At 34.4% G+C, this 14,620-nt stretch overlaps 1 protein-coding gene across 1 annotated transcript in view; it reads right to left on the bottom strand.

The window, feature by feature from the left end:
- The window catches only part of SPDYA (speedy/RINGO cell cycle regulator family member A), a 26,945-nt gene extending 12,325 nt beyond the window's left edge, over positions 1-14,620 (bottom strand). The window contains exons 1-4 of the mRNA XM_016209875.2: positions 14,375-14,620; positions 12,929-12,987; positions 10,796-10,881; positions 6,037-6,208 (exon numbers count right to left, since the gene is read on the bottom strand). Of these exons, the coding sequence (XP_016065361.2) occupies positions 6,037-6,208; positions 10,796-10,881; positions 12,929-12,987; positions 14,375-14,609 (552 nt within the window). The 5' untranslated portion in view covers positions 14,610-14,620. The remainder of the gene's footprint in view (positions 1-6,036; positions 6,209-10,795; positions 10,882-12,928; positions 12,988-14,374) is intronic.

The following is a 14,620-nucleotide window of genomic DNA, read 5'->3' as shown; positions in this document are numbered from 1 at the left end:
ACACTAAACATCACTGTATGTGATGACTCATTTTACTCGTACCTTTTGACAATTCACTGAACTATCTAATTATCACCTTAAATTCATGCCCAACACCAAATTCCTTATCTTCCCAATAAATGAGTTTGCATAATAGAAGCCATCACTTTTTGTTATGTAGGTTTGAAACTCTGTCAGCTCACTCTCCCATATGCCCTATATCCAACAGGTCACCAAATAATAACTTTGTAACAGTGTGTTTTTGGCATTAAATTTACACCTTGCTTGCTGATTTAGGGCAAGTGTAGCAGTCTCCGGCACCTTCCCTATATTGGGTCTCTTCTGTATACTGTCATTGGATTATTTTGCTCATAACATTGCTTATATCACATCATTGTTTTCTAAATTCTTAATCTGGAATCAAGTCGTAGCTGACAGAGAAATCAGCTTTAATCACCTCATCTCTTTCCAAGAAAGGATTTGAGACAGTTGAAAAAAAGAGCAAATGAAATTTTTTTTCATTAAACTAGGACCCCAAAGGGAAAATATACCTGAAGTGGGAAAGCAGACCAGTAATAAAGGGTAAGAGTTAATGTGGTTAAGGATAAACGTTGGCTCTTAGCTTCTCTGCACAGCCAGGGTTTAAACAATAGGAGGCAAATTACAAAATTCACATTATCTCAAAGGAGAGAATAAGTTCTTTTGACAGTGGCATATAAAGGAAATAATACCGAATTTAAACACTAGCTGGCCCTGCCACTTATTAACTGAATGACCATGGACAAGTCACCTTTCTATGCCAGTTTCTTCATATATAAAATGGCGAATACTTATGCTACTTAATCCCTGAGATAAAATAACAGAAGTAAATGCATTTTCTAAACTAATCAATGAGAGATGGAGGCTAGATGTCAGAGAAAACAGAACACTATGAAGTCGTTAGTCATGAGGTCAAGTTTTGACTGAATGCAAGGTCTTGAGTAAATCTCAGCCTTGTTGGTGCTGTTTCATCAGCCTTAAAATGAGAATGCTACAACCCTCACAGGCATCTTTGTGAGGATGTATGAAAACATTTATGAATTCATAAAGTACAATGCAAATGTAGAGTATTACTATTGTAGCTACTATCACAATGGGTTTATCTTACAATATGAAACTAAAGAAGTAGCTTGGAAGTATATCAGTACCAGGCTCTCAATAACAAATGCATAGAGTACTTAACTAAATTTCTAAGCATGTCTTGCTACTTTAAAGCAGCAACTTCAGGGAAAGGATGATGTGATACTTCTTTATAATAAGTATTATATAATACTGAAGTAGGTGTCTTACTCATAAACTAGTTGTTGAATGAATACTTAGGAGAACAAGACAAAATCTTACTAGGTAGCTAGCTACCTTTCCTCTACACCAACATGATCCAAGTATACCTGGTTGGAAGAGGAAAAAAAAAAAATAAGCTTATCTGCCACTAAAGTAAGTGCTAAGTGAGCTCAGTGAAAAATTGTTTTAAAGTGGTTTTTTTTTCTGTTTCATGGATAAGCAGGTATGAAAAAGAACTGGAAGCCTTAAGTTTCAATCATTCTGACAGCAATATTTGCTGAGTATCTACTATATGCCAGGCACTGTTTTAGGCATTGGAGATACAATAAGAACAAAGTAAAAACCTTGCCCTCTTGGAATTTATATTCGAGTACAGGGAAATAGACATTAGCAACATAAATAAAACACAGTATGTTATATGATGGTTAAGTGCTATGAAGAAAAACAGGAAAAAGGATACTGATTAATAGTGGGAGGTACTACTTGCTATTTTAACAGCTTTATTGAGATAACTCAAGTACCATACAATTGACCCATTTAAAGTGTACAATTTAATGGCTTATTGTATATTCACAGTTGTACAATCATTACCATAGACAATTTTAAGAACATTTTCATCATGCCATAAAGAAAGCAGTCACATCCCATTCCTCCCTCCCCTCACCCCCTGGCAACCACTAATCTATTTTCAATTTTTTTAAATTTAAAAAATATGTATCTTTATTGATTTCAGAGAGAAGGAGAGGGTGAGAGTTGAAACATTAATGATGAGAGTCATTGATCGGCTACCTCCTGCACGCCCCCGACTGGAGATCAAGCCCGCAACCCGGGCATATGCCCTGACTGGGAATCGAACCACAATTTCCTGGATCCTAGGTTGATGCTCAGTCACTGAGCCATGCCCGGCCAGGCTCAGTCTCTTTTGTTTATTCCGGACATTTATATAAATAGAATCATACAATGTGTGGTCCTTTGTACTGGGTTCTTTCACTTAGCATAACATTTTCATGTTTCATCCATGTTACAGCATTATCAGTACTTCATCCCTTTTAATTGCCAAGCAATATATCATTGTATGGACATACCATATTTTGTTTATTCATTAGTTGTTGGACATTTCTATTATAAATAATGCTGCTGTCATCATTCATATACAAGTTTTTGTGGACACGGTTCTCATTTCTTAGCTATATAACTAGGAGTGGAATTGCTGGGTCATACGGAACTCTATGCTTAGCTTTTTGAGGAAGTGCCAGACTGTTTTCCAAAGCAATGACACCATTTTACATTCCCAGCAGAAGTGTATGAGGGTTTGAATTTCTCCACATTCTTACCAACACTTGTAATCATCTGTCTTTTTATGACAGCCATCCAGATAGGTATGAAGTGATATCTTCTTGTGGTTTTGATATTGCATTTCTCTGATGGCTAATGATGTTGAGCACCTGTTCATGTGTTTTGCCCATTGTATATCTTCTTTGGAGAATTGTCTATTCAGGTCCTTTGCACATTTAAAAATTGGGTTTCCTTTTTATTATTGAGTTGTAAAAGCTCTTTATATATTCTAGATCCAAATCTCTTATCAGACAGATGATTTGCAAATTTTTTCTCCCATTTTGTGGGTTGTCTTCACTTTCTTGATGGTGTCCTTTGAAGGACAAGTTTCAAACTTTGATGTCCACTTTGTCTTGTATTTTCTTTTGTTGCTTGTGCTTTTGGTGTTGTATCTAAGAAACTGAATCCAAAGTCATAAAGAGTTACCCCTGTGTTTTAAGAGTTTTATAGTTTTTAGTTCTTATAGTTAGGTCTCTGATCCATTTGGAGTTAGTATTTTTATATGAAATAAAGTAGGGGTCCAACTGCATTCTTTTGCATGTGGATATCTAGTAGTCCCAGCACCATTTGTTAAAAAGACTATTCTTTCCCTACTGAATTTTCTTGGTACCCTTGTCAAAATTTAATTGAACATAAATGTGAGGGTCTATTTCTGGACTTTTCTATTTATCCCATTGAGCAAGATACTACTCAATATAGGGTGGTAAGGAAAGGTTTCTCTGAGATGACATTTAAGCAGAGTCCTGAATGAAGTGAGGAAATGAAACATACTAATGGGGGAAAACCATTCCAGGGAATGGGAATGGCAAATACAAAGACCTTGAAGTGGGAGTGTGCTTGGTGTGTTTGAGGAACAGCAAGGAGGCCACTGTGCCTTGAGTGGAGTGAGCAAGGGTGGGAGATGAAGTCAAAGAGATAGGAGAGTTGGCAGACTGTGTAGAGCCACGATAAGGGCTTTGCCTTTTACTCTGTGTGAGATGGGAGGCCTCAAGGCTTTTTAAAAATTTTTAAAAAATATATCTTTATTGATTTTAGAGGAAGGGAGAGGGAGAGAGAAACATCAATGATGAGAGTTATTGATCGGCTGCCTCCTGCTGCACACTCCCTGCTGGGGATTGAGCCCACAACCCAGGCATGTGTCCAGGGAATCCAACCAGCAACCCCTGGTACACAGGACGACACCCAACTGAGCCACACCAGCCAGGGCCCTTGAGGTTTTTGAGTAGAGGAGTCATGATTTGACTTACCTCCTAAAAGATTTACTCTGGCTGCTGTATGAAGAATAGACTATAGGGAAGAAAGATTATAAGAGAGACTATTTGAAATGCTATGGCAATAATTGAGGCAAGAGATAACAATCAAAGTAGGTTTTAGTGGTGGAGGTGGTGAGAAGTGGCAGGAAAATGAATAATTTTTTAAGATATGGATGTGAGAAAAAGAAAAGTCTAGGGTGACAGTTTCTTGGCCTGAACAACTAGAAGGATGAAGTTACCATTTATTAGCATGTGGAAGATTGCAGGAGGAACAGGTTTAGAAGTCTATGTGGGAAAATAAAAATTCAATTTTTGCCATGTTAAGTCTGAGGTATCTACTATAGTGATAATGAAGTATGAATAGGACATTTGATTTGCAGAACTGAAATTAGTGGAGATCTGTTAGTTCTCCCTTTTGAATCCTTGAGAGACTAAACTTTTCTGTAAACTTTTCTTTTTCATTACACAACTGAGTTTACAGCTGTCTGAAACTTTTTAGTCTTTTACACATACATCATTAAGTCACTCCATTCTCTCTGGTTCTTTAATGGTCTGGTGCCAGCAACTGTGGTAAATCCAGCTCCAATAGTGTAAAGTTGTTGTAATTTAAAAAATACTAGTTGTATCTTAGGAGTAGATGGGCAGTCTGCCATAAGGTGAGTATTGCCTGTCCTGGACTTTTGCTTCCAGTGTCCCTTCCATGCTCTTAGTTGAGTGTTCCATGGGGCTTGAAGTGTTTACTTCGGAAAATCAGAGTGTTCAAATAAGGCTTTGCTTGGACTATCATGTCCAAGGATGGCAACAGGTGCACAAATTACTCCGCTTGACATGGGGAGGTAGTGACCAAAAAAAAAAAATAACAATACAGGACTCTTTCAATGCCCTGTAACTGGAATGAGTAATTTAAATCTTTTAATTAATCAGGATCCATTAAATTATGGTGGCCTTATACACCCAATTTTTCATATTTTTCTACTGAATTTAATCTTGTAAAGACTTGGTCTGCTGTACAGTTTTCTAAGTTATCTCTGAATCCTTGAATTTAAAATTTTTATTTTTAAATTTGTTTTTAATGATTTCAGAGAGAGGAAGGAAGAGGGAGAAATAGAAACATCAATGATGAGAGAATCGATTGGCTGCCTCCTGCATGCCCCCTACTGGGGATCGAGCCCACAACCCAGGCATGTGCCCTGACTAGAATTGTCACCTCTAGGTTCATGGGTCAACACTCAACCACTGGGCCACACCCGGTGGGCAATCCTTGCATCTTCCCTAACACTGAACAATCCTATTTTAATCTACAAAAATGCATACTTGCTATATCTTTATAGCATTAATAAATATAATTAACATGGTTAGTTCTGGGTAGAGTTCTGTGACACACCCCTAAGTTCTCCCTTAGGTTTGACACTAATCCACTGTCTCTTTTGGCCTACAGTCCATTTAACTGGATATGACTTCATTTAATTATACCATTATCTAGCTCACATTTACCAAAGTTTTCTGAACTAGTACTGGCTTACAGTGACCACTGATTTCATTTAATTTTCTACTCTAGAATTTTTTAGTTTAAATCATTAGTTTTGTTCCTTATTGAAAACTAGGACATTAGATAAATAACCAATCTTTTAATTTTTAGTGTCTTTCTGCTTTATCTTAATAAAATCTGGCATCAAGGAACCTTTATGTATTCCATGTGAAAAAAGGTATGGTTTTTAAACATATTTAAATTTATATAAATTTTATATCATGCAATTCACATTTCAATCTTGGGACTTGAAATTTCATATATTTTATTTAATGAAAAGTGTTATTCAACTCTAATGATATTACCATAAGATACTTTGAAATATGCACACTATCCTTTTCCAATATATTTGTGATCGTTTAGACAAGAGAAACACTAAAAAAAATACTGCAGAATTAGGTTGCTCTGAAAAACAGAAATGACAATTTTAAATTCTTGTGGTATAAATTAAAAGATCGGCATTGCAATACACAAGTTGTATTCATGGTAATCATCAAAGCTAAGGGTCTACTCTTATATATACAAAAAATAAAATGTTAGAAGCACATTAAAAAACAAGACAAGGAAAATTATATGAACAGAAGACAGGGATTACATATATAAAGTATTTTAAAATCTTACCTCCTCACAGCATCGCCTGCTTACAATAGCCCTATAGTCAATTCTATCCCACAGTTGGTCCCTTAACTTTAAGAAATTGGGGAACAATTTTCTCCAGTTTTTCCCTAAAGCCCATGGAAAAATTTCATATTTGGATTCTTCTTCGTCTTCTTCAACTGTATTAGCCAGATACCTAACAAAGAAGACCAACAACTCAAAAAAAGAAATAGATAAAGAATAGGAATGGGCAGTTCACAAAAAAATACAAGTCACTATAAATACACAAAGGATGTTGAACCTTACTATAATTAAAGAACAGATAAAAAATGGAGCTAGAGATACAGTGAATTTTACCTTAATGAGCTCTGAATATTTGTATATTCCTATAAATCCTGAGCTTTGTTCTAGGATGCAGTTACTTGGAAACAGTGTGATCCTTTCAGGTCTTGCTATTTTATGGTTTGTTAGGTGGACCTGGAGCAATGTTCAGTCTGGGGCTAATGATTCTCTACTAGTAAGGCAAGACCTTCTGAATACTCCATTCAATAACCTACGAATTACGAGTTTTTTCAGTTTGGCTGGTGAGAACAGACACTATTTCCAGCCATGGATGAATTTTAGGAATTGCTCCCCTCTAATCCCTTTTATGGCCTTTTGCCACAATAAGGTAGTTTCCTTATACACAAATGGAAATCAGTATCCTGCCAAATGCTTGAGAGGAATCAGGCATACACAGAAGCAGGAGAACACAACCCATAATAAGAATAATCAATCAATCAAAACTGACACACATGGTAGAAATAACAGACAAGAACATTAAAACAGTTATAACTATTCCAGATGTTCAAAAAGTTAAGACACACTTCTAGAGATGAAAAAACTATGTGTACAATGAAAAATACACTGAGTGGAATTAACAGCAGATTAAATATTGCAGCAGACAAGATTTGTGCATTGAAGACATAACACTATAAACTATCTAAACTAAACACACAGAGAAAAATAATAAACAAAGCATCAATGAGTAATAGACAACTTCAAGCAGTTTAATAAATGTGGAATTGAAGTCCCTAAAAGGTAGCAGGTGAACAGAAAAAAATATTTGAAGAAATAAATGGCTAAAAATTTTTAAAATTTGATGAAACCAACAAAGAAGCTCCTTGAAGCCCAAAGTACCAAGGCACATCATAATCAAGTTGTTCAAAACCAATGATAAAGAGAAATTTTTAAAAGCAGTCAGAAAAAAAAGGTAAGTTGAATAACACAGGAAAAGAGAGGAGAGTGGAGCAGATTTCCCATTGGAAACAATGCAAGCCCCACAAGGACTTTCCAAGACAAATGGACAACTTACAATAAGAAAATTACAAAACACTTAAGGCACCATGAACAGAAACAGACCCTGAAGTCAGAAGATACTGGAATTAATAGACAAACATCAAGAGGAAAAAAAGAGGCATTAAAAACAGTCAGAAAAGAAGGCAAATGATCCTAAGTGGAAGTTTGAGATGCAGGAAAGAACAGGAAGCAAGGATATAAATATGTGGGTAAATATAAACAAATGTTGAATGTATAAAAAATTAATACTTTTTGGACATCAGACAGAACTGCAGAATTGTAAAATAAGAGATTATAAATTAGGGAAGGCGATGATTGGAGTTAAAATGCTCAAGGTTGTGTAATTAAAAATAACTTAGGCCCAGCCAGCATGGCTCAGTGGTTGAACATCGACCTAGGATCCAGGAGATCGTGGTTTGATTCCCAGTCAGGACACATGCCCAGGGTTTCGGGCTCATCCCCAGCAGGGGGAATGCAGGAGGCAGCAAATCAATGGCTCTCTCTCATCACTGATGTTTCTCTCTCCCTCTCCCTTGCTCTCTCTGAAATCAATAAAATATATAAAAAAATAGAACTTAGGTAATTGCTAAAAGGATATAGACTACATAATTTCTAAACAAGTGGAGGCAAAAAAGGTGTCAAGAAATAAAAATTTAAAAATCTCAACAGAAAAAAAATAAAAATGGAGGGGAAAGAAGAAATGGAAAAAGTGGAACATATAGAAAGTACATAACAAGATGGTAGAAAAATATCCAAATATATAAGCAACAATAGAATATTATTCTGCAATGAAAATGAACTATAGCTATGCATACCATGTGCTATTCTGTACATATTTCACATAAAAAAATTGTAAAGGTACAGAAGTATAGAGTACACTTCATGTAACATACATATTGGTTCATGTATACAGAATTATTTTTAGAATGTATACATATGAAACAGTTAATTGTCCTTGAGCAGGGAGGCCAAGGTATTGAAATAGGAGGAAGACTTATTTTAATTGTATACCCCCTTATGTACTTTTAAAAACCATGTGCATATTCATATTTTGTTACAATGTAAAATGACTACATATTATTTATCCTTCCTTAAAATAATTGTATTTTAATATTACCTTATTTTTTTAATTTTTTTTTTAATTGATTTCAGAGAGGGAGAGAGAGAGAGAAACATCAATGATGAGTCATTGATCGGCTGCCACCTGCATGCCCCCTACTGGGGATTGAGCCTGCAACCCCAGGCATGTGCCCTAATAGTTCTTAGTAAAGGGTATATAGAGTAGGAGATTGGTCCCTTTCATGCTTGCTGACTAAGTGAAACATGGAAAATCTAAAATGTACTATGGTATCCAGACATCATTATTTTACTCTAGATTCACAATTTTTCAGGCTCAATGTGATGAAGTATCTGCATTATATACATATAAGTCCTCCCTTTTTTTAATATATGTATTGATTTCAGAGAGAGGAAGGGAGAGGGAGAGAGAAAGATAAAAACATCAACGATGAGAGAGTTATTGATCTACTGCCTCCTGCACGCCCCCTACTGGGGACTGAGCCCAAAACCCGGGCATGTGCCCTGACCAGGAATTGAACCTCAATCTCCAAGATCATAGGTTGATGCTCAATCACCGAGCCATGCCAGCCGGGCTCCCTTCTAATTTGAAACAGTTAAGATTTTCTTGGAGCAGAGTCCATATTTTGCATAATAATTATGTTTATTCAAATAAAGAATTAAGAACCTCTTATATGTTAGCCACTGAAGGATGCAAAAACAGGTAAGATACATGCTCCTTACACTTAAAGAGCCTACACTCAAGTAAAGGAGGTAACTGAGTATGAAACAAATAACTGTAAAACAGATATGGAAGAATGATAAAGTTCAGTGTTACAAAAATATATAGAAAGGAAAAGAACTTGAATTAGATCTATGGCTAAGTGAGAAACTAGAGAAGGACTACTGAGTCAGGCTATACGAAGCATGATTATATATAAAATGGAAATTATAATTCATGTTATTTTTAATATGAAGCTTATAATACAACATGCAATGTAACCTTACAAACTACTACATAGTAGTAAGTTGTAGTAAGTAACAATTGACACAGTGCTTTACTGGTAATAACTTTACCAAAAAAGTCAAACAAATCCAATTTCGGGTATCAAGTATGATTTACACTAAAGCTTCTTTTGGTTTGTTGTTAATTTTCAGGTGATAAAAAACCAGCAGAATAAATATTGCATCACCATACAAATATATTATACAATACTAAGAGACATGTTAACAGCATTATAGCTGGTTGTCAATGGCTGAATTTTGCCATTGGCCAGTCACACCTAAATTTGTGCCCCGGCTCTGATGCTTACTAACTTGTGATCTTGAAAAATACTTAATCTAAGCCTTAATTTCTCTATCTGTAAAATGGGGAAAATTAAAAAATGTATCTCATAGGAAAGATTAAATGAGTTTATAATAATTATTTTGTGGTGCCTTGCACTTAATACTCAGTATTAGCTAATACTATTATATTCCCCCAATTTAGCAACTGTCACCAAATTTTATATTAAATTCATTTTTCCCTATGTATGGGGAACTATGTCTCCTGAATGCATGCAGAGATCAATTTCTTTGACTCTGAATTAAGCATACTTTGAGTAAAAACTTATCCTATAGTGCTAACAGTTGTTTTGGTATTCAACTTAAATATTTTTATATGTAGTTCCCTAGTTAAGTACTTAAAATTATATTCATACATTTCCTACTGCAGTACTATATCCAGGTACTGGGTATAAAAGGTTTTGAGACTGAGATACATATTCTTAGTTTATATAGATTCTAGCAGAATTTTGACCTATGGATTGGAAAGCCATGTCATTAAAACCATTTACCAAATCACAAAGCTAGTATAAACTGTCTAATATAAAGTCAGTGGAAGAATGGAAAATAATATGCCTTGGTCAAAATACAGTGTGTTAAGTAAAACAATAATTGGATACTATAGGTATCAAATAAAAATAATGCCTATTTTATAGACAGAAATCCACAATGAGTATGTCCAGAGCATTTCCCGCAAGTTGTTCAATGTAAAAGAGCAATGATGATAATGATTTTTACTATAGATTAACTGGAAATTTCAAAGAAAATATTCTGGCTTAAAAAACTTAAGTGAAAAAGAGGACAATTTATGACAATTTATATGAAACACTGAAAAATGTAAAAGTTACAACCAAGTTCAAGTGGAATAATAAATCTTAGGCATAAAGCAGGATAAGATCAGTGAAAAGAACATAAAATATCCTATTAAAGTAAAAAATGTATAACTTTCATATAGGAAGGTCTAGTCAAAGATATATATCAGGCTTTACACAGCCTCTGTTTGAAATAAAGTATCATATATGTTATAAGTAACTACCATAAAAATCACAGTAGAAAGCATACTTACAGAGCAATAAAGAAATTTATCCTGGTATGCTCATTTATAGTAAATTTAGCCCTCTTGAAATAAACAAAGGTCATAGCCAAAAGATACTATAGGAAAAAAAGTTAAAAGTTAATATTAATGTTTTGTTTTCATAAATAAAACTGCTTTAAAATAGTTTTCTTTAAGATGAATAATAAGCTAAAACAATAAAGCATTATTATCCTTACTACAGAATTACCTTTTTGAGTCCTTATTTTTTGGCTTCCTGTAATTCATGTGAACAGTGAGAAATAATTCTGACCATTTATCATGATTAAGATTACAACTAGAATGAACTCCTATATTTTATTGCCAATATTTTTGAACCCAAACCCCATTTTTTTCTATCTTAAATTTCAAACCTATAGAGAAATTAAAATAATCATAAAATGAATAAACGTATTCACCTAGATTTACCAGTTGCTAACTGTTGCCACATTGGCTTGATGTGTATATACACATTTTTTTCCCCCTGAATCCTTTTAGTTACAGACATCCATATTCACTTTTTAACATAATCTTTTTAAAAAACTCCTAATAAAAAATGAGAATAACATGGCTTTATTTTCATTGAAAAAAAAGTGTTTTAAATTTATTACTAAAAAGACAGGCGTGGCTCAGCAGTTGAGCATCGACCTAGGATCCAGGAGATCAAGGTTCGATTCCCAGTCAGGGCACATGCCTGGGTTGTGGGCTCGATCCCCAGTTGGGGGCGTGCAGAAGGCAGCTGATCAATGACTCATCATTGATGTTTCTGTCTCTCTCTCTCCCTCTCTCTGAAATCAATAAAGATATATTAAAAAAAAAAAAAAGACACATATCTAGCCTGGTATTAAGACACTATGCCAGATTCTGGCTGTTTAACTTAAAAACAAGTTATAATATTGAGGTATAAGATTCCCTCTCATAAAATGCCTGTTTATCCTACCTTCATAGGATTGGCAATAAAGGAGATTCCAAGTTTTCAATGTAATAGTGTTAAAATACAATGCTCCTGGTTAGTTACTTTAAAAGCACTGCCCCCTGCTGTCCAACAACTTTAATTACTCTAATGCACTTAATATTGTCAAGTTTAAAACTACCCCGCAAAAACTGGATATTTGATATTAAGGCAGTACTGTTAATTTTTAAAAGTGTTAGTGACATTGTGATTATGTTTAAAAAGATATCATCTTCTAGAGATACATCTTGAAACATTTATGGATAAAATATTAGGATGTCTGCTTTTGGGGAGAAGGATTAGAAAAAACAAGAATGGCCCACAGTTGGCGGACAGGCACATGGAAGGTCTTTGTTTTACTCTCTACCCTAAGTTGCGTATGGCTGAAATTTTCCAAAACTAAAAAACAAAACTTCTCTAATTTTCTCTCTGTTATCTTAAACCTGATATTTTAAAAAGTTCACACCAATATTAACTTAGTGGGCATTTAATCATAAGCTAGTCTTCCATTCATTCCCTTGTCAGTTGGCACATTAAGTGTGATGTGAAATCATGCTGAATTTTCTGATATGATTACCTAGTCTAAGATGGCATTTACATTTAAGAAGCTAAAATCTTAACTGTTCAGCTAAATCAAAAGACTATAGAAACAGCACAGTCTGGTCCCTAGTATGCAAGTTAGCAGGATTTTTTTTTTTTTAATGAAACATTGATTCATAAACAAAGAACATGAAAAGCTAATTTTACTCTCCAAGATTATTGGGATTTATTTTATCCAAATAACCTACAAAATATTAAAATATATAATAGACTGCTGTAAGTGGAATGAATCTCAGAATATTCTTTCTCCACAGCCTGAAAAAAGGTAATAATTCTGATCAAAACATATTAAGTCTATACTGGTTCTTATTTTCAAACAAACAGATATAATTCTTAAGGTCTTTTAAATCTAATCAATAATATCCTACAATTCCTCAAAATATAGAATGAATCTATAGTATATGTTAATTAAAAAAAATTAATGTGTAAGGATTCCAATTTGAAGGAGCAATGCAGGATAGTTCTTTTCCTAAACTTAATCAATAAAAAGAAAATTCTTACAAGGTTTCATTAAAGTTCTGATGGTCCAGTAATATAGTAACATTGGTTAATGATTATACTGTTACTAAATTTACCTTGTCTGCAATTTTACAGCAGCAATCCATCCACAAGAAATCTTGAATTAAATCGTCATCTACAACAAAAGATAGCTATGACTTGTCTTTTAAAGAGAAAATATTTCCTTTTGAAGAATTTCTATATAAGGAGATTATAAATGACCCTTAGAAATCAAACAAAAATGGCTGGATCAATGTTGTCTGAGGTGTAGTTTCAGTCCCCTTGGCTTATTTACCATTGCAGGCACTATACAAAAAGATACTGCTTTCTCCTCCGATTTACCATCTGATTTGCCTTAATATATAGCTCAGACTGGAGCAGGAATGGTAGAAGTTTTGATTTATTGAATATCCCAAAAGCTCTTTCAGAAATATGTATTGGGTAACTCTAGATTAGCTCTTTGTTATTTTCCAAAATCAATCTTTAACAGGTGGAAATGGAATCTGATACAGAATCAGGTGTGGCTCAGTTGGCTGAATGTCATCCCACGCACCAAGGGATTGCCAGGTCAATCTGGTCAGGGCACATGCCTTGGTTTCGGGCTCAATCTCCAGCAGGGGGTGTGCAGGAGGCAACCGACTGATGTTTCTCTCTCACACTGATGTTTTTCTCTCTCTCTCTCTCCCCCTCCTTCTCTAAGATTGGAAAAAAAAAAAAATTTAAAATTTTCTTCTGTCCTCTAAGCCAGGCAAGAATTTTTGTTCCCAACTCTCTCCTCTTACACACATCTGCATTTCTCTATAAACAAGGAAGTTTGTTATCTGACTCTACAGACTGTGGTATCTACTTGACTTCATTCTTACAGATATTTACCAGAATCTGTTTATCCTACCCTTTATTCTGTCTACCTTACTACTTTATCTCAAAAAAAAAAAAAAAAAAAAAAAAAAATCCCTCCTCTCTTGGCCAGAAATACTTTAAAGAAGTTTCTTTTTGGTGATTTTTATCAAAGTAGCACTCACTGTCTCATGATCTGAAGAAATTCACACTCATTTTTACTATATGAGCACGACAATAAAGCAGTTAATTTTTAACAATATTCCCCAGATATAATACTGAAACTTCTCTAGGTTGACTAACCTTCCCAGTTTGCTCAGTTATAGCACTGAAGTTTTCTTGGGAAACCCCTGAAACTGAGTTGGCTTGGCTGAGATTTTATGTAGTATTTTACTTTAGGCCAAAGAAAACTCATGCTATGAATTTGAATTGCCCAGAATTTACATTTGACATTGTATTTAAATAGTCTAGAAGTTAGATGAGTCTGAATTTCTAGTCCAAAAGAATCAAAACAAAATCCAACATTTAAAAAAAAGATTAAGTAAAATAAAAATAGATTTGGTTGGAAATGAGAAATCTGACAGAAAATAACAGCATCCTTTGATTATTATGAAAACGATAAATCTTTACATTCTCTCATTTTTAAGTAATCTCTAATTACCACTATTACAATAGTTTAAACCTACCAAATAATTTAAAGAAAGCAGTCATTTCCTGTCGCTGTATAACTAGACAGGGTCCTTTCGGGCGTTTAGACTTGTTGCTATTCTGCGCATTTTTTTCAGATGTTGGCCAACTATCTTTAAAAATAGGACGCTTCAGATTAATAGGTTTTTTAGGCTGATGTGATCTACTTGACCCAGATTTTACATGAACAGTGACAGTAGGTGGTGTCTCACAACACAGCTGATTATGCCTCATTTTGCTTTCCC

This window comes from Miniopterus natalensis, chromosome 13, assembly GCF_054644295.1.
Source record: "Miniopterus natalensis isolate mMinNat1 chromosome 13, mMinNat1.hap1, whole genome shotgun sequence".
NCBI lineage: Eukaryota > Metazoa > Chordata > Mammalia > Chiroptera > Miniopteridae > Miniopterus > Miniopterus natalensis.
The sequence above is the reverse complement of the archived record's forward strand: the minus strand, read 5'-3'. Positions and strand labels throughout refer to the sequence as shown.